Raw genomic sequence first — 26,651 nt, forward strand, 5'->3', positions numbered from 1 at the left:
ATTTGTATGATTTTGGTGAGTAAAGTTAAGAAAAATGTCTGTTTCTTATATACAGTTAATTTTGTCTTTTAAACTTTTTTACTGGGTTTATAGATATCAACGAATGTCTGGAGGACAAGAGTGTGTGCCAAGGAGGAGACTGCATTAACACCCAAGGGTCCTATGACTGTGCTTGCCCAGAGGGATTCCACCTAAATGACAATAAAGGATGTCAAGGTAGCGCGCTCTCTCTCTCTCTCTTGTTCTGTCATTATTTACATAGTTTTGTTCTGCAGTGCTTCCTGGTGATAGTCTGTGGTTTTATGTCTTCTTTCATATATAAGTGATCTATGCCAGTTTGTATTATTGAGGTGTATTACTTGGGTTCACATCAAGTACTGGAAGGTCTGGCTTTTTACTGTACAGTGTTGACCAGCACGTCAAAACCATACCTGGCTTTGCCTGGTTCTGAGATCACCTATCCTTTGCTGTTCCTTCCGTGGACCAACCTTAGTACTTGATTCTTGACTATCTTTCTAGCTTTTTCATGTCTTTCATGGACATATTTCATTTTGTTTCAGAGAAGTGATATCTGTCTGCCCCTTTCCTGTTCCCTGTTTTTATTCAGTATTCCCTTGCTTTACTATAATTTGGTTGAAATTATGAACAACAGGATTTTATATTTTTTCAAAATGCTACCAACAGTGACTCTCCCAATCAGAACTACACCAAGATTTCATCTCGCTCTAGCCATAATGGCAATGATCAAGAATATGAACAACAGTAAATGCTGGGGAGGTTGTGGGGGAAAAGGTACACTTGCACATTGTTGGTGGGACTGCAGACTAGTGCAACTGCTATGGAAAGCAGTTTGGAGATTCCTCAGAAACCGAGGGATGGTTCCCTAGGAGTGGGATACCAAGGAATGAGAAAAACCATGTGGCCCAGCTATCCCACTCCTTGGTATTTTCCCCAGAGATCTAAAATTAGCATATTATAGTGAAACAGTTACATCAAACAGCTATTCACAATAGCTGAATTATGGAATCAACCCAGATGCCTATCAATAGATAAACAGACTAAGAAATTGTGATACAGAAAGAATGAAATTATGGCATTTGCTGGTAAATGGATAGGCATGGAGAATATCATGCTAAGTGAAATTAGCCAAACTCCAAAACTCAGAGGTGGAATGTTTTCTGTCATATGCAGAATCTAGAAAAAATAAAGAAGAGGAGGGAAGGATAGAATAACATAAAGAACTAATCAAATATAAATTAATAGATGAGTAAAAGGAAGTCTAGTAGAGCAGAGGAAGGAGGAGTAGGAGAGGGAAGGGGGAAGGGAAAGGGAGGGATCATGAACTGAAATCAATTCTCATGCATGTATGCGTTTGTCAGGATGAACCTGACTACTATGTAAGTTTTTTTTAAAAAAGTTATATTGCTAAAATTAAAAAAAAATTACTATCCCTAAAAACAGTATAGTAGACACAGGGAACAAATAAGATCATAGCAGCACAACTTAAGTGTCTGTGGTTTGATATCAAATTCAAATATGTGACTGCTCCAAATATTCAGGGTTTTATTGACTACCAATCATTATTAAATTGATTCAATTCTCTGTCACGTTTATTTCTGTTTTCCAGAATAAATTACTATGTCTGTTTGAGAAGTATAAGTCCAAATAAATGATAGGTATGAAGCAGGTCTCAGTGCTGTTTAAAGAATAATGTGTATGACTCTGTCATTCCCCTAAGGCCGATTGTGAAGGCACACACATTCACCTTGCTTTGAATGATCTCTTTTGGCTCTATTACTGGAGACAAAAGTTGATTTTTCACTCTCCTTGAAGTTAGTAGCCTACTTTGCTCTAATCCCAGGATCACATCAGCATTCTGTAGATAGGTACTGATACCTGAGTTTGTTTTAATGCCGAAAACATAATTGATGGTGATGCTATAACCACAGGACATAGCATTTTTCTGCAGTGCTGGGGTGGGACCCAGAGCCTCAGGCATGCTGGGCAAGCACTCTACCACTTAGCTACTCCCCCATCCTCAATCATGGGACATCTTGGAGTAACCACACTTGATAGACATAAACTATATATTCTGAAGATAGTCCTGTATTCAGTGAGACACTTTTAGTTGAAAATTTCGCCTCACAAAACTAATGATGGTATGTAGACGTATGGAAATTCCTTGTTAATAGTCTCTTTAGGAATGTGGCAGGATATATTTGAGATTCGGAACACGCTTCAGTTTCATGTTTTGACTTATACATGCCAAATTGTGAATTTCTGTGGAATCTCGGACCCATGAAAGAAACCCAACCTAAATATCGTCTGGCTTTCAGCTTGGAGTTACTAGCAGCATAGTTTAAAAATGCCTCAATAAGTACAATCCAAATTGAATGCATATGTCTCTCTAGTTCCAGATATTCATGTTGTTCTTTCTTAGCAGTTTCCTGGAAAAAAGTCTGGGAATTCATCTTCAGTTCCTGTCATCAAACTTTTTAGACAGTTATTTGTTAATCAGTGACTTCTTTTGAAGCAAGAACTTTGTACACAATATTCCCCATGCAGAGTTTTAAAGTGGGTAAGCTTTTGAAGGACCACATTGAGGCTCAGGATAAAATAAAAAGGAAGGCTTGGGAAATTGCCAGATCTCCCCAAGATGGACGTGGATTTAAGTTGGTTCTCAGGCCAGTAATACTTTCTAACACCTTCCTGCTCAGATTGAAGTAACTCTAGGCAGCAGGTTGGAGAGAGAGGAATTGAAGCCTAAAAGGAGGTTCAGGTTGCCAATCTAACTTCTTCCTAGACTTTAGATAGAGTACAAACATGGAAATATCAGAGATTTTATAAAAGAAGTGAAGCGTTTCACAGGGTGAAGTTGTATTGAGAAATAATTAAGTAGAAAATGATTCATCGCTCTTCCTTGAAATATCTGAAAAATATTGACAGTAACAAAAATGGAGAGTTGTTAAGAAAATATGATTAATTCATGCCTGGTTTTTTATGTTGGTTCAGCAATGAATAGGCCAGATAGTCTGAGTTATATGGTACATGAAGGGTAAAGAGGTTAGAATTACTGGCGAGGGGTTTGGGTGGGAGTGGGGAGGATAAATCAATAATTGCCAGTTTCTATTGCACAGTGAAATCAGCAGGGTAACAAGGGTGAGCTCAGGGGATCCTGAATGAACAGAAAGAGGTGACTTCTTTGAGGAAGAGAACCACATGATTGGTGGCTCAGCATGTTCTCTAAGTCACTAGGGAGAACTCTGTACCATTTCCCTGTCCCCAGTAAGCTTTGGAGTTTTACAGGGACCTCCCCAGTTCTGTTGTAAGCTTCATGATGGGCAATGGCCCCTTCCTACTCATCCTGCTTATACGAAGCACTAAGAGCATATTTTAATTGAATAAAAGATGGACTTCTGAGATGATATATTGAGGCCCTCTTCAAGAGGCGATTAAAGAGGGCCTAAGAGACTTCAGGAAAATGATCTTAGTGGATCTACAGACTGGATGATGACAATATGTGACCATTTTTATGACCTCAATTAGCTTAAAGAAATTTAACCAATTGTTTAGTTCATAGGCAATGAACATAACTGAGAAATTTTGTGGTGGACAAACATCCATAAAACACTATCAATGTACAGTACCAAGGATTAGGCCATCCTCATCCTTGAGTTAAGATATACAGTCCTTCTCAAGGAGAGAACAGTATAATGAGGGATACGGACGAGTAAACCAGGAATTTGAGCAGAGTGCAAACAGGCTGTTGCATGCATCAGTACCATTATGAATAGGTCAGCCACCCTCTGGGTTCTCTGTGCTGTCATCTTGGGCACTGTTAGTCAACATAACTAGAACTGGTTTGAAAGAACACTTTACTTATTGAATACCCTGTGTGTTATCAGTGTTTAGGAGTGCCTCATGACCCTGGGCAAGGAAAGCATAATCACATTGAAGACAAGCAGAACATAAGATGGCCCCACAGGTTTATCTACAGCATGATCTGGTCATGAGTCTTCAGGATAATTGGTACCACTTTGTCATGTGTAGCACTATGTTAAAAAACATCACTCACTAATTTCGTTGTCATAGACTCATGCAAACAGTGGCTTCCCTGTTCCAAAAGGCCTTCTTTTTCTTTTTCTTTTTTTAATTTTATTTCTATTATCCATTTTAAATGAAATACAGATTAGATTCTATTTCATTTATACATTCAGTGGACATTTGGAAGGGATATTTATGAACCAAAAACTATACTTAAGACACAGTCATCCTTGCCCTTAAGAAGTCCACATCCTAGGGTTGGAGAGGCCAGATGTGACAGACTATAACAGAGATGTGTGTGGGCAGAGGAGAGAGAGCACAGCATTCACAGATGAAAAATATTTTTCAACATTATTCTGTTGGGAATTCCTTGCACCTCCAGTATGCCTAAAACAAGGGTAGCTTTGGGTCTAATCTTTGACATGGCTATTTTTGTAGGTTGAAAGGTTGAACATTGGCTATTACACATGACTCATCCTAAATAGTTTCTCTCTCTTAACAATTCAGCTTGTCCTGTGGCTTCTTTGATGGACAAATGCTATACTTGGACTGCAAAATAAATGTCTGACCATTTAAAATAGCTTTTCCTTATTGTATATCTGATACAAAAACAGAAGAGCTTTTTTTTTTTTTTTTCCCGCAAGCATTTGAAACTCTTTTAAATTTCAGATATTAATGAATGTGAACAGCCAGGGCTCTGTGGGCCTCACGGGGAGTGTCTAAACACAGATGGTTCTTTCCACTGTGCCTGTGAGCAGGGCTTCTCCATTTCTGCAGACGGCCGCACATGTGAAGGTAAGATAAACCATACAAAATCGTATTGCTGCTGTGTGATAAAGCAGACAGGAGACTGTTTTCCATTTAAACAGGTCAAGACTGAGACTCTAAGAGGTGCTCGTAATTCAAGGCCTTGAAGCTTATAGGTAGCAAGGTGACTTATGCTGGAAAGCACAACTCAGGAGTCGCTGGGATTTACAGACTGGATAACCCAAAATGATGGTGCCAACAACACTCACAGGTGGTTTCAATAATGGTACTAAATTAATGAGTCGAAATATGTAGGAGCCAATGCTTTTCTGTGCATGTTAGAAACCTGAAGGTACATGGTGGCACCTTCCCTGTCACCTCCTTAGACCCTGCCTGTTTTAATTGTACTTCATGTAGACCATCTTGATCATTCTGTTTCTTAAAAGTGATGTCTCGTTTGATTTCTCTGTACCATTTGTGCAGAGATTTTCTAGAATTATCCCTCTAATATCCTTACCTCTAAGCTAATATATTTTTCTTACCTGTTAGTATTTATAATCACTGAAAGCTCTAAATATGTTGAAAGATATTGAGCTAGCACTGTTGCTTTCCCTTTGCAATCTCTATGTTTGCAGGGATACAACAATGATCTTGAGAGTTGTGTTCTTGATGACTTGTTCCAATTTGATAAATGGAGGAGTAATTTATCTGAATCTTTTAAATAAGTATACTGAGAATATTCCCACAATTGTCCCTTCAGTCCATCTTTTGAGAATCTAGTTGATTGAAATCCAACTACATTTTAAAAGAAGTACATTGCAAAAGTTCTGTTCTAGGCCTACAATAGTACCCAGAGTCTTTGCTCTAAAAAAAAAAAAAATACTGCAACAGGATATGTCTGCTTTCCTTGCTAGTACCACAGTGAAATCATGCCAAGGGCCAGCGACCAGGTTCAGCTGAAAACAATTATTATATTGGGAGGAATAAACTGATCTTCTAAAAAGCAGGAGATTGTTGAAATTGCTCTCCTGCTAAGCAGACAAAACATGGAGGCCAGATTTGGCTTCAAGTGGAAGAGAGATAGTGCAGGGAGGGGTTAGAGCAAACAGATCGAGAGATTTGGAAGGAATCAGAAGTTGGGAACAGAGGGAAGCATCACAATAATGTGGGCGATGAGAGATTTACAAGGAATCCATGCTTCAGTGGTTCACGTTTTATGTTGTTTATATTTAGCGCTCCTAGAGTACAGCTTTTAGAAAAGACCCCACGTGAATGCACACGTGCTTCTGAAGAGCACACTGTTCCTCAGCTGAGGAGGGTGCTAGCCTATCTGGGTGACCAGTAAAACAGATCTGCAGTCCCCACATTCCTGAGAGGCCACTTTGCTTCTTTACTTAGCTCTCAATGATGAGTTTTAAAGTCTTCCATCTCTGAGAAGTGATCCAAGATACAATGGCTGGCTCTTGTGCCATGAAAAACTATATTCAGAAAAAAGTAAGTCACATCCAGTGCTCACGAATCAAAGCTATTGTTCCAGATGAATACACCAAACATAAATATATCCATATTTATTTTGTCTTTTGTACTCAACTGATTTTTCTTCTGTAACTTTCTAAACACTGATTTCTGCAGCCCAAGAGTTATATAATCTCTCTAATTTAGTTACAGTTCTAATTTTGTTGGTCATGTACTTGGCAAAGACTTGGATTTAAAAATGTGTCTTTAGAAACCTTCTAATGCTTTATAAATTACTCATTGAGCATTCTCTCTTTGATACTTGGTCTGTATCTTATTCCAAAAACTGGACAATTTTATGAGTAATAAAATAGGTAATTTAGTATATTATGCTGATATATGGTAGTATAACTAGAAATCTTCCTAATTATTAAGCATGCTATCCTCTTTCTTGAAAAAGTTCTGCAAGGATTTCACTTTTTATGGGCTTGGTCTAGTGTACTAAATTGGTCTAAATTTTCTTTTGTTGGACTTAGTCTGAAGCTTATGGCAGTAGTACTATGTCCTGATTCTACCCCTGGCTTTGGTGTACGACAAAGCCAGCTCATGTGATCAGCATTTAGTAATGGAGCTGATGTGCACAGTACTTGAATTAACACTGACAAGTGGCTGGCACCCTTATCACATACCCGATCGCCAGCTTCCCTCCAAGCCTCTGGTGAGACTGGCTGAAGCACTGTTGGTGCAAGGGCTGGCATGTCCTGCTCCAACAAGATGAAGAACCCAACATAGCTGAAAGGAGAGGGGTCCCTCCTTGATTACCCATGCCTTGGACAATAGAAGGGCAAATTCTGTCATTCTGAACAATCTGAATTAGCACGATAAGTTCTATAGAAACATTAGAGGTACCATGGGGTCCTCCTTTTCCCTTGCTCCTGGGAACAGTACATGGGGTGGGAAGCAGAAATACCTTGGTTCTCTCACATGAGATAAAGAACAGTGTCACTGGAGTTCTAGTGACGTGGGAAGAAGTAGGTCGGTGAGTTCTTGTTATCATTTTATTTATTCACTGAAACATTAGCTGAGTGTGTCTGGGGCCAGGCACAGTTCTAAGGGCAGAACACACACAGTTTGTGTCCATAGGGAAACTGCATTCCAGGAGAGGCATCCAGGACACATACATAAATAATACATGTAAGATAACTATGTGTTTAAATAATATGACATTGTTGCACTTTGTGGATACAATTAAGTATAGGATGTGACATACCATATATAATAAAATGGTTAGTTATTTTTCTCAAACCCCAGAGTTGGATGCCAGGAAAACATGTGGCAACAGGAGGCTTTGGATCGAGGTCCTCCTCTGTGTTCATGGGACATCTCTCAGTTGTAGTTCATCTCCTCCTGCCACCTTCTTTTCATGCTGTTTTAGTTGGGTTTTTTTTTTTTTTTTCTGCTGTGACTAAAGGACCCAACCAGCATAATTGTAGAGGAGGAAATGTTTATTTGGATTTCAGAGGTCTTAGTCCATAGAAGGCTGGCTCCATCCCTCGGGACTCAAGGTGAGGCAGGACATCATGGCAGAAGAGTTTGGCGGAGGCAAGCACCTCACATGAAGACCAGGAAGCAGGGAGAGAGTTCACTTGGCACATACAAATACATACCCAAAGCCACACCCCAATGCCCACCTCCTCCAGCCACACCCTACCACTTCAGTTACCACTCAGTTAACCCCTACCAGGGGATTAAATCACTGATTGGGTTAAGACTCTTACAGCCCAATCATTGCTCCTCCAAACCTTCTTGCATTGTCTCATTGTGTGAGCTTTTAGGGGACACCTCACATCCAAACCATCATACACCCTCTAGCCAAAGCTTTTGTATTGTGGATAAAAAGGAAGTTTTTCAGTTCTTACTCCTTTCACTACCTTGTACCCCATCTTACCACATCTACTTGTTTGAAAAAAATCCCCAGTTCTTTTGCTCTTTGCTTTTTCCTGATGTCATGGAATTTTAATCCATAGAAGATATTTGCCATTGTGTTCATAAGCTGAGTCTGGGGATGGTTTTCTCATTATCAGCAGAATGTGTGTGAGTGGAAGAGAGGAGCAGTCGGATTCCCAAGGGTCACCATGTCTGCCCCCTGGTCTCTGATTTTGTGACACTTCTGACACATGTCCCCTTCTACCCTGCACTTGGCTGGAAGTGACTGTGCCCTCCCCTTTATTGTGTGCAGTTGAATGAGAGTTTGACCCCAGTAGAGTTGGGGATATATCTGTCTTTGAGTTTTAGAGTGCCCTCCAGCCCCCCATTCCTGTGATAAAGTGACCATGTTGGTCTCAAAGGGACCCTGTGGTCACCCAGCCACTTGATGGGGCACCACAGCTTGCGGAAGTTGGGCATCTTTTCCTCCACTGTTTGCCCTGCTTGGCCATCATGATGAGGTGGGCTTCCAAACTTTGCTGAAATCATTTACCAAGTCCTGATCTTTGAAAGGCATTCTCATTCATTCGTATATCCCACAAATACTTATTGTTAATGATGTGCCAGCCACTGTCCTAAGTACTGGGGCTATGCCACTGAACAGCAACAACACACACACACAAAAAGGTCCCTGATTTCTTGGAGGCAGTAAACTGATGATGAGTAAGACATATAAGATGTTAGAGTGATAAAGCTCATGAGAGAAGGAAAACAGAGTTAAGTAAGGAAGAATTTGAAGGTAGAAGGGATGCTGGTATGATACTAACTAGGGAGGTCAGACCTAATCAGTGCATTAATCCCCTGTTAGGGATTAAGTGGTTGGTAACTGAAGGCAGATAGGGTGTGGCTGTAGGAAGTGGGTCCCAGGAGCCCTGCCTTTGGGTTCCTATGAGCAGAATTCTCTCTTTGCTATCTGGTGCCATCTCCTGAGCTGCTTCCCTCTGTTGTGTTCTTCCACCATGATATTCTCCTCACCTCTATCTCAAAAGTATAGAGTCAGCTGACCATGGACTAAACCTCTGAAACTGTGAGCACTGAATAAACTTTTCCTCCTCTAAAATAGTTCTTTGGTCACAGCAACAAAAAATTTGACCAAAACACTGAGAGACAGCAGTGGGGGAGAAGAGGATCTATGGAAACTATAATTTTGTTAGGAATCTAAAAAGCTTTTTAAAATAGTCTGTTTTAAAAATCAGACATCATTCTGGCATTAAATAATTTTTATTGGAAAGGAAAAAATCAAAGCCTTTCATTTTGATTCTGTATTTCACTCCTGTGTTTCCCTCCCCTGGATGAGGATGGTGTTATTGTTTGTCGTTTTTCAAAATAAGTACCCTGGACTGAGTAAGCGATAAGCAGGTTCAGCTCATAGTTTTCAAAACTATTTTAATGTTGATTGTGAATTTGAGACCTACCAGACTGAGGGGGGACTTGTTGTAACATTCAGCCAGAATTCTAACTCATACGGCATTTTACCCAGAGTATGCACAGAATTAAGTCCTGTCATTAAAGACCTGTAGAGATTCTAACCCTGTAATCCTTTAAGGTATTTCCTATGAAATCACTCATTGATAATGTATTTATCAAAAAGGGAAAACATAACAAAAGCACTTGGTAAAGATGGTTGGCTTCTTGAACCTTACAGAGAGCAGCAGTGTCAGTAGGACTTAGGCTCCAAACTCTCAGGCTAATTTTGTGTTCATTGACAACCAGAAAGCACAGTAAGCGCAACTTCACTGCATCAAAGAAAGAGTGAATTGGGAGCAAGTGTGGTTTGTGTTCATATCTTCAGGTACATTTTCTATGAACAGTGTAGAGTGAATGTCTAAAACCCTTCTTGACCATGCTCCAAAGCAATTGGTGGTTTTGTGGCATGAAGACAGAACTCATATCCATCACTAAGAGAAAATATTTTTGAAAATGATTTAGCCAAGTAGGACACCAAAGTGTTCTGACACAATAATATATTACATCTGGCTGCTTGGCCCAAAGATTTTTAGGGTTTTTTTTTTAGTAATTTTAGGGTCTGAAATTGAAAAATCTAAGTGAATACAAATTGAGTGCTTCTTACCTTTCTAAAGGGAGTTTGACTGTAGGATCCACTGCCTCTCACATGTAAAAAGGAGAAAGGCTCAGTCAACATTCCAGGTAAAGGAAGGGGCTTCGAAAGGGCTCCTGTTCACACTCACTCTTCCTGTGAATGTACTTCTGCAGAAGTGAGTGGAAATGGATGTTTAAATCATTAGGGAGAGAGCTGAGGAAATTTTGCTGGAATAAGCTGTTTTTGGGCCTGGAATACAGATTTTCCATGCATTGCTTGTCTTCTGTATATCAACATTGGTATGAAGAAATTCATAACAGAAGCAAAACACCCAAGAGCTCTCCCCTAAGCCTTTTCATCACTGCTGACCTTTTACGACCCCAGAGCTATGGAAAATCAGCTCTTCATAGAAGGAGAAGTAAACACTTTCCTTGCAGCCAAAAAAAGTAGACATGAGATTGCCAAAAAGCAAAGCCTGTGAAGAGGCGAGCTGACCCTGTGCACCTCAGACACACCCGCCCTGCCCTGGGCACTGGGCTTTATACAGCTTGTTGGTGAGTTTATGTCAGTTACAACCAAAGCTGTTAATAACAACAGAAGGTCATAGAAGGCCATTGTGAGTAGTATTTTAGTATTCTAGATCTAAATTGTAATGTGTCTTATGTCCATTCCAGAAACTGTAGCTTATTAGGCATCTTACTTATAGGCCATTCAGTTTTATTCTCTGGATGAGTGGACTGGAGGTAGTTTGTATATTTTATTCCGTGACTTTATTAAAACAATAGCAATGATGATGATGATGATGATAATACCGTCTAGCATTCATTTAGTTGTTGTTCTGAGCCAGGTACTATGCTAAATGCATTATACCTTTTATTTCCCATTTAATTTTCACAACAAACCAAAAGGCTAAGTATTAATCAATATGCTTTTAGCTGCAATAAACATCTTGAAATGAGGAAATTTATTATGCTAATAAGAAGTACCAGAGATTGCCACTTCTCATATCCTTGGTGTCTTTATTCAAATGCTGCTTCTCAATGAGCCCTTTTCTGACCTCCTCTTCTCAGACTGTCTCTCCTCTTAATGAATTCATTCACTTTCTGTTTCTCTTTTTTGTTTTTTATACTTATTGCCACCTTATTCTACTTCTTTTTGGATTTGCTATTCATTGTCAGGCTCTACTGCTAAATTCTTAAAGCCAGGGAGACACGGATCATATTCTGTACTGTTCAGATCTCTTTATGCCACTGGGAATAGTTAAGTTAGGAATATTTGTGAATGGATGAATGAAGGGAGAAAGAGTGATCTATAGTTCATCCTGGACTATTAGGAAACATCTGTAATAAGATCACACATCGAGTGTGTTGTACGCTTTTACAAAGCCTTCCCTATTTTCTGAAGACATAGTTCCGTAAAGCATACCCTGAATGACAGTTGGGTATAGTGGTAGTTGAGAAGTTCAGTTGTAGGGTTTTGAGTTCATGAGTTTGAACTCTTGCTCCAGCACTTGTAAGCTGTGTGAGTTTGGATAAGTTTCTAAAGCCCAAGGTGCCTCCGTTCCCTTCTTGTAGAATGAGGTTAACAGTAGCCCCTCCGTGGGCTTGAAGTGCACTGGCACACATCTACCTGGGGTGGAGCCTGGCCAGATAACATGCTCAGTGATCATAGTTATTGTCACTACCTTAGGGCTGGGGATGTGGCTCAGTGGTAGAGTGCTTGCTTGGCATGTGTGAGGCCCTGGGTTCAATCCCCAGCACCACAAAAAATAAACATAAAAGTTATTGCTATTCTTATACTGGTACCTTACTTGCTTCCTTAGTATGTGGGCATCTAAAAGAAGGGAGCATTTAACACCTATTTATTTTTTGCATTAGCAGTGCTTATAAAGTAGGCAACGTATTTAGGTTAAGTAAACACTTGTGAATGAAATTGGTAGTTACAAGTCCAGACCTGGATATCAACACATTACCATTTTTAAACTCAGAACTTATTTAAAGTCATGGAAGAGAGCGTAGTGACTTGTTTATATATAATTTTCTGTAATTGTTCATTCTTTGTTTCCCTTTGAGTTTCATATGGCTGATTTTCTCCATTTGCCCACCACGTGTTTCAAGTTTGAGATGATTGTTTCATGTGTCAGTTGCTGGTAAATTGACAGCTAATGCTGATGTTGTTTGCATTTGAACATTGGAGCTGTTATTTCTAGAGGTACATTGCCTACATTCTGTGGTTTCATAACTGATCTTTCTTGGCCTCCTATTTGAATATAGAAGGAGAAAAATTAGAATAGTAAAAAAATGACAACTTTTTTGGCTGATTTTATATTGCCGCAGGGGCCTATGTGTCAAAAAGATAAATCTGGGGTTTGGTATGTTTGGCTGATACTAAAGGCTTTCTTCTAGTCCTCATTAGCAGCACCTCTTAGCATAAGAAAGACTATATGAAAAGAAATGCACAGCATGGCTCTACATTTAGAATAAATTTTTTTAAAACTTTGGGTATAAAAATGCAAAGCTATTAAATCAATGCAAATATAAAAACAAAATATATATTTAACATATGTTGTCTTTTGTGTTAGAGGAAACATGCAACTGAAACTCAGGATATTTTCCGTTAGTGTCGCAAGAACTTTTTCTGAATAGCATAGAATTTATTTATAATGGAGCTAAAACACTCTACTTTTTGTGACAGTCCATTATAGAATAATAAATTATAATTCACTCCCTATAGGAGTATAAAATTGTTTTCTTTTTTTCTAAACAATTTGAAGGTGTGGTTTTATGTTTTTCCATTAAAATATTTAGAAATACTTCATTTCTGTGTAAATTTAAATCCTTTGCACACACTTCCAGTTTTCATATAATATTCTCTCAGCCTTGGTGGGAAGAAAGAGGAAGAAAGTGTGCATTTTTAAAAATTCATGAATATACTCTGATTGTTTTTTTCCTCTAAAGAAAGACAGATGACTGTGTTTACAAGTTTTGCATTTGTGAAAAGAAAAACTGTTTTTGTGTTTTATTAAAAATATACTGCTGGGCTGGGCTTGTGGCTCAGAGTAGAGCACTTGCCTAGGATGTGTGAGGCACTGGGTTCAATCCTCAGCACCACATAAAATATAATAAAGATATTGTATCCACATATAACTAAAATTTTTTTTAAATATATATATATTATACTGGTTTTCTCAACCTAACTCAGAATTTTTTTCTTTAACCAGATGCTGAGTTTGGGCATTTGAACATGTAGTGTCAGGCTCTGTTGTACCAGCACACACATCCAGCGGCTTCCCCATGTAGCACCCTTAGCTCTACCCTGTATCTGTTCCCTTAGAAGGGATGATCCCAGCACAACCTGGATGCCTTTGAAGCTGCTTAATGACACAAATGACCTTTCCAGATATAAAACCTGAACTTTGCAAGTTCCCTCAGTGAGTAAAACTGTTTGGGTCAGACCACTTTTTCCGTTTTCTTGGTCATTTACAGAATGAGCTTGTCAGTATAGTTTAAATTGTAAAACTTGACAAACTCATTTTGGGTTTTATTTTCAAGCAGTTAATGTAGCATGACTTCATTCCTGAAGACTTTTATTCTTGACCTTAGTTTGGATGAGACAATCTTCTGTACAGTCATCCTACTTCTAAAGCCTATTGTGAATGAGAATCAGGAGTATATTTCACATACTTAAACCAATTTTAGGATGCTTTTGGGTGTTCAAAAAAAATCACAAAGTTTAAAAAAATCATTGATTCTATATTTTACCCTTATGTAAAATAGCATTTTACTAACTGTTTATTTTCAAATGTATGAATGTGCATGTGGAGTGGGGAAGGAGGCCAGGACTAGGAGCCACTTTTAGGGGCTCAGTGGGCTGTGGGAAGGGGCAGGGAGGTGAGTTCCCTGGGGAGCTAGGCTGATCCATCTCAGCACCTCAACATGAATGCTTGCCCATAAAATATGACCTACCTTCTGAAGGTGAAGTGAATCTAACTCCACTTCGCACTGTTTAAATTGTCATAATTCCAAAGCCCCATATACTAGAATATTAGGGTTTCAGTCTATTCTGAATCTATAACAGTACTATCATAATTCTAAAATGGTGATAAAATGATTCTATCATAGTTCTCCATCACTTCTACAAGACTAAGAAACATTAGAATATTTGTTCACAGTATTTAAATAATGTCCTTGCCTTGCAATGGATAATGTAGAAATGTAGGTAAATTTTTAAGGAAAAATCTACTGAGTTACATATGTTCTCTTATTTTTGGTTGTATCCTTAAAAAAAAGTACCTTAACTTTATTTTGCAGTTAGAGAAAGATAAGTTTGGAATGACTTAAAATAAGCAGCTAGGAAGTGGTGATAAGGGTTATCATTCAGAGCTCCCTAATATTGAATCCAGTATGTAATCCACAATACCTCTTACCCATGGGAAATAGAGAAACAAAGTGAGCTTTTGAAATGGTAAGGCTTTTCTTTAGCCAGGAAATGCAGCAGTGTAGATTAGCTTCTTTTTAAATTGATGTTTGAAATGCATGTAGAAAAGTGCATAAATCATAGGGTACCACTTGCTAAACTTTTGCAGAGTCCCTCTGATCCATCCCTCAAACTTCCTGATGATACTTCCTACCCTCATTCCCAGTTTCCCTGTGCCCCATTAACCATTGTTCTGACTTTATCACTATGGTTTCATTTTGTCTGGTTTTGAACATTATATAAATGGAATCATGTAACATGTTCTCCTTGATGTCTGGCTTTCTTCATTCAATATTATGATTATCAGCTTCATCAATCTAGTTTGCTGTGTCAGTTCATTTTTTTCACTGCTATATAGTAATTCATTTGATGAATATTCTATAATTATGCATCTATTCTACAACTGATGGTCATTTGAGTTGCTTTAAGCCTGGGGCTATTGTGAATGAAGCTCCTATGGATATTCTTGAACATGTCTTTTGAGAGATGTGACCACTAATTTCTGTGGATATCGCCTAAAAGTTATATTGCAGTATAGTTGCTGGGTTCTAGATATAGCCAGATTTTCAGAGTAGTTCATGCTGCCATTAGTAAAGTGTGAGAGTTCTAGATCCACATTCTTGTCAGTAATAGGTACGCCATTCCTTTTCAGTTTAGCCATGCTAAGAAAAGGTGTCTTCTTCTAGTGCCAGTTCACATTTCCCTGCCGAAGACTAATATTTAACCACTTTTCAAACCCTTATTGAGTGTTGTTTCAGCTGTCAAATGCTACCTACTATACCTCATCAAAACAAAGCACACAAAAACAACTCTCTTAATGATAACCTCAGATAAACCCAAGTTCTTAATTTTAAGGAAATCCAATGTTTTAATTATTTCATTTGAGATCAGTATTTTGCATGTCCAAAATCTTTGCAAACCCTAAAGTCATTAAGAAACTTTTTTTTTTTTGGGGGGGGGGGGGTTCTGGGAATTGAACTCAGGGGTACTCAGCCATTGAGCCACATCCCTGGCCCTATTTTGTGTTTTATTTAGAGACAGGGTCTCACTGAGTTGCTTAGAGCCTTGCTTTTGCTGAGGCTGGCTTTGAACTCTTCATCCTCCTGCCTCAGCCTCCCAAGCTGCTGGGATTCCAGGTACACACCACCACACCAAGCAAAGTATTCTTTTATGTTGTTTTCTGAAAATTTTTTCCTTTGAATTTTACATTCAGATTCATAATTCACCTGAAACTGAGTTTTGTTTTTGCCATAAAATCGAGATCATGATTTCCTTTTTTTCCTAGATGAATGTCACATTGAGTCACCAGTACTTACTGAAAACAGTGCCCTTTTCCCACCAATTTGCAACTGTGCAAGAGGTCAAATATCTGTGAGCCTATTTCTGGTTGACTCCATTCTATAGGTTTATTTATTTATTCTTGCACCAATATCACATTGTTGGGCTGGGATTGTGGCTCAGCGGTAGAGTGCTCGCCTAGCACGGGCGGAACCCGGGTTCAATCCTCAGCACCACATAAAAAAAATAAAGGCATTGTGTTGTGTCCATCTACACCCAATATCACATTGTCTTAATTATAATAGCTTAATAATGGATTTCAGTATTTGTTGCTGTAAGTGATAAATTCTTCAATTTTGTTTTTTAGTTTGTCATAGATGTTCTTGGCCTTTTGTATTTCTACACAGATTTGATACTCAGATTAACAGTTTTCAAACACAGATTTAAAAAAAAAAACTATCCTGGGAATTTTATTTGAATTGCATTGAATCAGTAGACCCATTTATAGTGATTTAGCATTTTACAATACTATCTTCCACTTCATAAATATAACACATTCCTCTATTAGGGCTTTTTCTTTCTCTTGGTGTTTTGTAGCAGTTTTTGTGTAAAGTCTGCAAACTTTCTTAAACACTTATTCCTAGACATTCAGTATTTTTATGTTGTTGTGAATAGCATTTAAATTTTTTATCTTTGTAATTATTTTAGTATAAAATTTGTTTTTTGCACATTGACCTTTTATCCATGATCTTATTAAATTCACTTAATAATTCTGTTATCTGTAGATTCTTCTGGATTTCCTGCTTATACAATTATGTTTTACAAGTCATGCTAGTTTTATACTTTCTACTTTTTCTTGTCTTAGAGCACTACATAGGATGTCTACTATAATGCTTATTACAAGTGATGACAGCTAGTTTTCCCATCTCACTTCCGATCTCAGCAGAAAAAGTACTCAATATTTCTTTAAGTATGATGTTCACCATAGATTAAACAAAAAGATATTTTATCAGATATGGAAATTTCTTTTCATTTCTGATTTGCTAAGGGTCTTTATCATGATTGTTTTGAATTTTAATATATCTTTTTTGCATCTATTGAAATAATTACATTATATTCTTCTTTTTCTGTTAACATGGTGAATTATATTAACTAGATTTTTAAATAAGAGTTTATTTCTGGGCCCCCATCTAAGCACAAGTGGTCTAGTGCTGATGATGTCAGTCTGGAGTACTGAGACCCAGAGTATATCTATCTCGTCACTGCTATTCTTGACACATGGTTTCTACATAATGATCCAAGAGGGTAGTTTTAGTGGCCCCCATTACATACATAGATAGCCATATTCATTATTTAAAGTGAAATCCCCTCACATTGTTATAATAAACCCAACAGTCATGATATGTTTTCCTTCTTATATATCATTGGGGTCAAATCGCTAATATTTTGTTTAGAATATTTATATCTGTACTCACGAGGAAATTTCATTTACTTTTCCTTCCTTTTCATATTCTTATAATTTGTGGAGTAAAGGTTGTTCTAGTCTCATAAAATGAGTTTGTAACTGTCCCCTCTGGTCTAAGTAAAACATTGTGTAAGGTTGGTGTTACATCTTCCTCAGATTTCTTGAAGAATTCACCAGTGAGGTAATTTGTGTCTGGAGTTTTTGTTTGTTATGGATATGTGTTGTGAATGACTTTTACTTGCAGTTAATATTTCTTTTCATAGACTTTAGACTTTTGACTTTTCTTCAGTTTGGGAAAGTTTTTTTTTCAAGGAATTTATCCATTTAAGGTAAAATGTCAAGTTTGCTGGCACAAAGCTGTTTATAATACCTCCTTATCTTCTCTGTAGAATGTGTAGTAATGTTTTTCATTTTATTATTTCAGTAATTTTTGTGCCTTCTCTGTTTTGATCTTAACCAGTCTTCCTAGGAATATTAATCTTGGCAAAGAAACAGGTTTTATTGATTTTTTTCTCTATCTTTTTTACTTTGTTATTTTCTGCTTTTTTACTTATTATTTTTCCTCTCTGCTTTCTTTAGGTTGAAATGGACTTTATATCTACATTCTTACAATAGATCCTTAAACCATCAGTTACACATCCATTGATTTACATATTGCCATACTAGTGTCTGTTGTATTCTGCTGCCTTTCCTATCCTCTACTATCCCCCCTCCCCTCCCCTCCCCTCCCCTCTTCTCTCTCTACCCCCTCTACTGTCATTCATTTCTCCCCCTTGTATTATTTTCCCCTTTCCCCTCACTTCCTCTTGTATGAAATTTTGTATAACCCTGAGGGTCTCCTTCCATTTCCATGCAATTTCCCTTCTCTCTCCCTTTCCCTCCCACCTCTTATCCCAGTTTAATGTTAATCTTCTTCTCATGCTCTTCGTCCCTACTCTGTTCTTAGTTACTCTCCTTATATCAAAGAAGACATTTGGCATTTGTTTTTTAGGGATTGGCTAGCTTCACTTAGCATAATCTGCTCTAATGCCATCCATTTCCCTGCAAATTCTATGATTTTGTCATTTTTTAATGCAGAGTAATCCCCATTTCTCTCCCCAGCCTCAGTCACTTATTACTTTTTAATCTCTCTCCCTCTCTCTCTCTCTCTGCCTATTTGATACATTTGTTTTTATAATCCTCGTATCTAACTGTAATTACATGTCTTTTCCCCAACCTCTCTCCATCCCCTTACCCAATCATCTCAGCCTCTGGTATCCACCTTTCTACTCTTTACTTCTATGATATTAACTTTTTCAGTTCCATATAAGTGAGATCATCTGGTACTTATCTTTCTGTGCTTGGTTTAATTCACTGAACAAAATATCCTCTAGGTTCATCCATGTGATTTATATTTTTAAAGTATATATCGTACAGGATACTGGTTAGAAAGGGGATTAGAGGCGCAAGAGAAAAGTCTATATTGTCTTCATAGTTCCTCCCAGACACACTGGTCACTGAGACTACAGGAGTGACCCTACTGATCCCATTAATCAATGGAAAGAAATGGATGTCTGAAGAAATGTTTTGGAGATAGAAAATGATACTGGTTTAGAACTTAATGTTGGATTGAGTACATGGCATGAAGGAGAAAGAGCATTGATAGACCATAGATTCTGCTTTAGCAAGTAGATATTTGGCAGCACTATTTGCTGGCGTGTTTCAAAATGAAGCAGTTTTTTTTTTTTTTTCAAGGGTATGATTTGAAGATATTAAGTTGCAGTTACTTACAAAATATTCATGGGAATGTGTCAAGTGCCAATCGAACCACATTAGGTCTAGTGTTGAGAAGTCTGAACTGGAGGTAAAAACTGGGAATCATCAGATTAGAATGGATGAGTCCACCAAAAGAAATCATAGAATGAAAACAAAAGAGGGTTGAGGATTAAACCCTGAGAAGCTTCAGCATGTATGTGTCAAATAATGAAGATTGTCTAGGGGTAGATCAAAGATTAAAGGGAAACCTAGGAGCTCATGGGAAACCAAGGGGAAGAGATACTTCAAAAAGAAGATCTGGGCCGACTGTACTGAGTACTACTGAGAGGCCTACTAAGGTGACAATCAAGAAGAATCCTTTGGGTGATCTCATGAAGAGTCATTTCAGTGAAGTTTTATATTTAGGAGCTATCCAAGCGGGAATGAGGACTGAAGGAGTGGGCAACGTGCGTAGAAGAGTCAAGAACCTTGGTTTTGTAAAGGTGGGGGTGAGAAATACAGATTATGGTGCAAGGAGACTGATCATTACTTTTTAAAATGAGAAACAGCAGAAAATGTTTGATCCTGATGAAATGATCCAAGAGAGATAGATAGACAGGGAAAGTTGGAGATGCAAGGAGAAGGGGGCCAGCTGGAAAAGCAAATAACTGGAGAACATAAGCATGGACAGGCTTCGCAGGAATGTGGCCAGAGCCCTTTTACTGTTATCCATGGAGAAACACTGAAAAGATTTATGCAGAGAGTTATTTAATTAGATTATTTTAATAGGTAAATCTTTCTGTCATTATGGGTGATGAATTTGAGGTCCTGATAAGTGGCTGAAAGCACCCATTTGGGAGACCATTGCAGGAACCTGGGTGAGAGATAGTAAGGCCCCCAAAAGGTTGGAGCATAGGTGAGACTGGGGGTACAACCAAGAGATAAGTCAAAAGAGTGTGGTGATTGGATACTTCCCACATTTTTAGATAAAAATATAGATGTCTAGGCTGATTTTCAACAGAATGTCTTTATGAATGAGGAATATATGTTGGCAAGCGAATGGTTGATAAAAATCAGAGGAAAGTTGTTTTGTTTCTTTGGTACTCACAGCTGCTTGCAGAAATCAAATGGAAGGCTTGTCTCTCTAATTTTTTTTAAAGAATAACTTTAAGTAAATCTCTTTGAAGGTAGTATATCTTAAAGCTATGTGAGGAAAATCTCTCATTGGCAGCCTTGTCTTCTAGAATTTAGGCACTAGAAAGTTGACCTTGAAATAATTTGCTACCTCTGTCGTTTCTTATTGCTTATCTCAGGCCGCTGGCTTTTAAAACAGACTTGTAACCATCAAGGTCACCACGTTTTTTTCCTGCACTTCTCTATCAGGCAATGGCATGGTGGTCAGACCCTGCACAATGACATCTTTTCTACTGTTTTCTGGCTCGTCCATATTTCTCAGAACTAAGTTATTTTCCGTAACACATAACGGACCGTATTCTCCAGACTTCTTGATGTTGCCAGACCTCAGTGGACCTTTTTTAAAAAGTTCCACAATATCCTATTGTATTGTCTGGACTATCTCCAAATCCAGTTTTTAATTTCCTATTGGCTAAATTTTATTTTATTTTATTTTTTTCTTTTAGGCCCTGCGCTCATCTTCTGCTTATTGCTGGCTTCCCTCCTGTGCTGTGAGAGAGACCTTAATCTCTTTTGGGCCAGCAGCCATGCCATTTAAAAATTCCTTTGGGCAGCTCTTCAGCTGGTTTTGCATCTCGTGGCCCCATTTCTTGGCTGGGCTGTACTTTCTCCTTCCTGGCCTCTGTTCCTTTCAGCAAGGAGTCTGAGGGCGGCATTTTCCCTAAGCAGAAACCCTACATCCTTTCCAATGTAAGGCCCTTTTTTGTATCTGTTTTCCTAAGATTCTGGCATCAAATATTTAACCAATTGCAGTTGGGTCAGGAAGCTCTTGGCTGAAACAGTGGGTCATTTCCTTTTAATAAAGAGACTGGAGAACACCAATGCTGGATGTGGTCCTGGTCTTGCTGAGGCTGGCACGCTGTTGCTGCCTGCCGTGCTGTCTTCTGAAGGTCTTCTAGAAGGTCATTTTCTTTGGGGCCTACCACACCTCTGGTGTTTTTATTTTGAGTATGATGATGCTTCTAGTTTTAAGGACAAAGATGCTGAGAAGAGGAGGTCCTTGACTAAACAACCAGTCAGTAAATGATGAGTCAGTGAGTAGCAGAGACTATATTCTGACTCCCATCTTCATAGTGAACAGATGCCAATATGTGCTTTTTGGGCTCACAGTGTGGTCAGTTCTATTCATCATGCAGGAGGAAGCTGTTCCAGCAATCACTGTGCTAAGAGCTGGTGGATGGTTTAGAGCCACCAACTTTGATTCAGAAGATTGTTCCTTGATAAGACTCCATTCCTTACCCAGCTCTGCCTCTAACTCCTGTGTGATCTTGATGTGAGTCCATTCCCCTTATTAGATCTCAATTTTATAACTCTTAAAATAGAGAGGCTGAACTAGATAGTCCCAAGTTTCCTTTTAAGTCAAAATGGACCGTGTGATTCATCTAAATATGTTCTAACAATATTAGAAAACAATGTTTTTCTCAGCTGAACAATAACTATGGAAATTTTCTTGTGAACAATTCATTACCAAAAATAACAGTCACATCCCACCACCCAGGTCCCTGGAGTATATCCTGGCAGCAGAAGGGAGGCTCATTAGTGAGTTCTTCCCCAATAAGAAGGTGTGTTCTGTCAGAACTGGGAAGAAGGAAATCAGCAAAGTGCAAATGTTGAGCAACTGAAAATTAAAATTAAAAAAAAAAAACTAATGAATGTGCCTTTAAAAAGACACCACTTTGCTAACAAAATGGACACAAATATATCTTTCTTATGATACTCATAGATTTTTCCAAACATATTATAGGAAATATTGTACAGTTGGTGGCACCATTGATGCTTGTTATGAAGTCCATTGTCAGGGTCTTTAAACACTTTTTTTTTAGTTTCTTAGATAGTAAACAGGTTTAACTAGACTCAATCCCCTTTACAAAATGAAGCTCTTTTTTCATACTTTTTTTCTAATTTCATAATTCACCTTACCAAATGTTTGACCTTAACCATTACTTAAGATTGGGGTGCATGATTAGAGTTCTGTTCTAATATGTTGAATCCCTGATAACAATTAGTAGGTTTTGAAAAGTGTATTATTATTGAGAAAGTGTATTAAGTAAAAAAACATGTGGCATAGCAAACTTGACTTATGAAACAGGTCAGTGCTTAAGATCCTCAAAAGTATGAATCTTTCAGTCATTGACAGCATTGTTACTTTTTTCCTGCATTTTTATTAGTGCATTATAATTGTACATAATGATGGGATTTATTGTTACACATTCGTACATGCACACGATGTAATATAATTTGGCCAATAGCCCTCATTCTGCCACCCCTCCTATCCTCTGGTCCCTTTCCTCTCCCTTTGATTTTCATGTGATCACAACCCATCTTTCCATTTCTGTTTCCTAACTTCCACTTATGAGAGAAAATATACAACCCTTGACCTTATGATTAGCATAGTGATCTCAAATTCCATCTATTTTCCTGCAAATGACATAATTTCATTTTTCTTTATGGCTGAATAAAACTCCATCATATACATATGTCACATTTTCTTAATCCATCTGTCTGTCAGTGGATACCTATGCTGGTTCCATAGTTTGCTATTGTGAATTATGCTGCTATAAACATTGTTAAGCATGTATCACTATAGTATGATACTGACTTTTTAATTCTTTAGGATAAATACTATGAAGTGGTATACTTGGGTCATATGGTGGTTCCAATGCCTAGTCTTTTCAGGAACCACCATACTGATTTATAGTACTAATTTATAGTCCTCCAATAGTATGAAAATGTTCCTTTTTCTCAACATCCTCTCCTGCATCTATTATCGCCTGTATTCTTGATGGCTGCCATCCTAACTGGTGTGAGATGATTTGCATTTCTCTAGTTGCTAGTGATGTTGAACATATTTTCATATATTTATTAGCTATTTGTATTTCTTTCTTTCCTTTTTTTTTCCCTTGGAGAAGCATCTGTTTAACTTATTTGCCCATTTATTAATTAAGTTGTTGGGGTTTTTTTGGTGTTGTTTTTGAATTCTGAATGTATTCTAGATAATAATCCTCTGATAGCAGAGTAGACATTACTACTTTTAAAATGAGCTACTCGTAGTTCCAGTCACCTGGAGCTGTGTTCCACTTCTACAAATTTAGGTAATTTGTTACTGAGGAATTTACATCAGTGGCCCACTGTCCTTGCTCAGTGTATTCTTTCTCAGTTTCAGTTCCATTAAGTTATGAATATTTTTATCCATCTTTTCCAGTGACTAATATAAAGAACAAACACTTGCATGAGAAATCAGAAAGTCCTGTGATAGCATACCTAATTTGTCTATGTTGACAACCGAGAGGATTGCTAGAAATCACTCCAACAGGTCACATATCCTTGGTATGACTAGGGATGATCTCATTCATGACTATTGAAGATACCTAAGCAAAATTGCTCTAGTAGTTTTAACATTAAGCAAAAAGAAAACATGATATTGAATGAGTCAAAATTTAGTTTCCTGTTCCAAATTCAGCTTCAGCAAAACAGGAAAGCTTTCACTTGTTCAGAGTAACAATGGAAAAATGTTTCAGAGAACTCACATCATCAAAGAAAATTCTAATGGAATAATGTACTTTTTATATAGGTCATTAGAGAAGTGAAAAAAAGTGTTGTCCTCTTATTAAGCTATTACCTCACCTCATTGTTGAAAACATGAAACTTCGGAGAGCTACATTATATCATTTTTATAAAATATTAGTTGTTGAAGAGCTAGAGTCCAGCAGGCATGTCTCGTTATTTTTTCCTATTCATTCAAATCCAAGGTATTGCTCATCTAAACTTTCTCGGTTAATCACTGTTACAGTAAGTCTGAGTCTGCAAGACGTCCAATAATTCATAGGCAGCTTGGGGCTTGTTCATCTTCAGGTCAATTATTCACTTCCTGTACTAGTGATTAGTAATAAGAAATACTCATCTGCTGTAATTGTGTAGAATTAATACAAAGAAAGCCAAGACATTTTACTTTAAGAATCTAGACCCAAATGCTAGTTGGTTTTTAGTGGCTGCTTTTCTTCCCTCCTCCCAGAAATAAACTGCTGGTGAGGGTTAGTCAAAGGCCCCCCACATTAAAAAAAAAAATAGTGGCCCTGATAAACATAACAATAACACAAAATGCTCTGGGAGCAGAGAGGAGGGATCCTGAAATCCGCCCACTGGTAGCTAAAGAAAGTATCATGGAAGAGGTGTCCCTTGGGCTGACTTGGAGTTTCTGAGTAAAGCCAAGGCTGATAGGGGTAGGGATTCAGCAGGAAAAGGAGTGTGCACCAAGTCAGTAGGAAATTAGAGACACTTGGTTTTCAAAGAACTCTAGCACCCCAACAGGGCTGGTGTGCAGCTTGGGAAGGAGGTTATCTACGCACTGTGACCAGAGATGTGCACAGGAGCCAGATGACAAAGGAGGCTTGTTGCTTTCCTAAGGAGGCCGTGGGGGGTCTCTAGCCAAGTGGAGATCCTAAACGTTCTGAGTAAGGGGATGGCGTGGGCAAGGTCATGTTTTAGAAGGAGCACATTTGGCTGGGAGACGGACAATGAGGAGTGCCAAGAGATACAAGGGCAGGATAGGATGAGAAGGTGGAGAGAGGGAAAGATGACATCAGAATTTCTGGTTGGGTGACTGGTTGGATTCACTAATGAAGGGAACCTAGGGAGAAGTGGAGGCAAGGTGATGAAGGGAATGATCGGAAGTTATCATGGACATGTCGAAGGTTTTAGATAAACAGCTTTAAAGACAGATGTTCGAGGCTTGGGAGAGACTGGGACATCATCAGTATATAAGTGCTACCTGAAGTTTCCAGCCTTAATTCCAGTGGTTCAAAGAATAACACAATCTGTTTGACAGTTGCCCATTTTAGGAAGTCTAAAATTAGCAGTGACCTATGTTAAGTGTTTAGACTACACAATACAGTTCCTGCTCACCACCGTATCAGTAAACAAGTTGTAATACAGTGTTGGGCTAGCTAACATTCAAAGTCATCCAGATCAGATTCATTGAGTGTCTTTGTGTTAAATGCTGTGAGGGAGATTCATGTGTTTAGATATTTAAATAATTCATTTGTTTCAGTGATTTCACTGAGTTTTCAGTTTGCCTTAGGGAGATGAGCGAGAGGCAAGAAGGGAGGAATTGGAGTGAGAGAAATTTCCCACTAAGGGCAGAAAGTGAGTATTTTAGTAGGACAACAATGAACTCAACTTCAGGCTTGATAAAGTTTGACATCGCAGGAGCAGATCAAATAAAAATAATTAAGACTAAGAAATATACTTGGGAGAAGATCCTGGCTGAGAATGAAGATTTGGGATTCATCCCAAGGGTTGTGGTCACTGAAGTTAGAGAGCCTGGGAAGGGGGGAGGGGGGAGTACTGAGCTTGCGGCAGATCCCAGGGGTCTGAGCCTTGGCAGACATCCTCCTTGGGCTGTGAAAGGGCAGTGGCAAGCCAGAGTGGCTAAAAATTAATATTAATATTCTGCTATTGAACATGGAGAAGGAAGTGCTCAAGAACTGGGTGTTCACCAGACTTAGAGGTCAAGAGTGAGGGACTGGAAAATGATCAGCGGGTTTAATGAGTCTGTCATGGGTGCCTTTTCTCATAGGAGTTTCAGTGGGATAGAGAGGTAAGGAGTGAGATTGTAGGTCATTCAGGAGGGGGAGAAAGAGGAGCAGTAAGGGTAACATAGTTGGTGTGTAATGGATTATGCTTCTACATTATGCTTCTAAGCACTTTGTACATATTTTGTTTAATCCTCACAGTAATTGTAAGAACCAATATTATTATTAATATTATGCATCTTGTGACTAATATTTCTGTATTACAGAGAAGCTATATAGTTAGCCCTTTGTAACTAATAGATCTGCATCTGGGGTTCAAAAATATTTGAAAAAAAATTGCAGCTATACAGAACATGTACAGATTTTTTAAAAGTGTCATCATTATTTTCTGAAGGATAGTTATAACAACTATATAGAATTTATACTGAATTGGGTATTATAAGTAATCTAGGGATAGTTTAAAGTGTATGAGAGGGCCTGGGGTGAGCTCAGGGTAAAGTACTTGCCTAGCATCTGCGAGACCCTGGTTGCCAAAGTGCATGGCAGGATGGACATAGGTTTTATACGAACACTGTGTCATTTTATATAAGAGAGTTGAAAATCCTTGGAACCAATTTCCAACAGATACCCAGGGATGACACATTGGGAAGTAAAACCAATGAGTGTGGCTGGTTCTTTTGAGACTTTTTGCAGAAAGGTT

General features: G+C 38.2%; 1 protein-coding gene across 6 annotated transcripts in view; it reads left to right on the plus strand.

The window, feature by feature from the left end:
* The window catches only part of Ltbp1 (latent transforming growth factor beta binding protein 1), a 401,517-nt gene that overhangs the window by 325,563 nt on the left and 49,303 nt on the right, over window positions 1-26,651 (plus strand). For 5 of the 6 annotated variants that reach the window (XM_027933415.2, XM_071601479.1, XM_027933417.2 and 2 more), the window contains 2 exons: window positions 94-216; window positions 4,714-4,839. In XM_027933415.2, the coding sequence (XP_027789216.2) occupies window positions 94-216; window positions 4,714-4,839 (249 nt within the window). The remainder of the gene's footprint in view (window positions 1-93; window positions 217-4,713; window positions 4,840-26,651) is intronic. The other variant, XM_071601480.1, reaches the window with a different exon arrangement.

The sequence above is a fragment of the Marmota flaviventris genome, chromosome 14, assembly GCF_047511675.1.
Source record: "Marmota flaviventris isolate mMarFla1 chromosome 14, mMarFla1.hap1, whole genome shotgun sequence".
Lineage (NCBI taxonomy): Eukaryota > Metazoa > Chordata > Mammalia > Rodentia > Sciuridae > Marmota > Marmota flaviventris.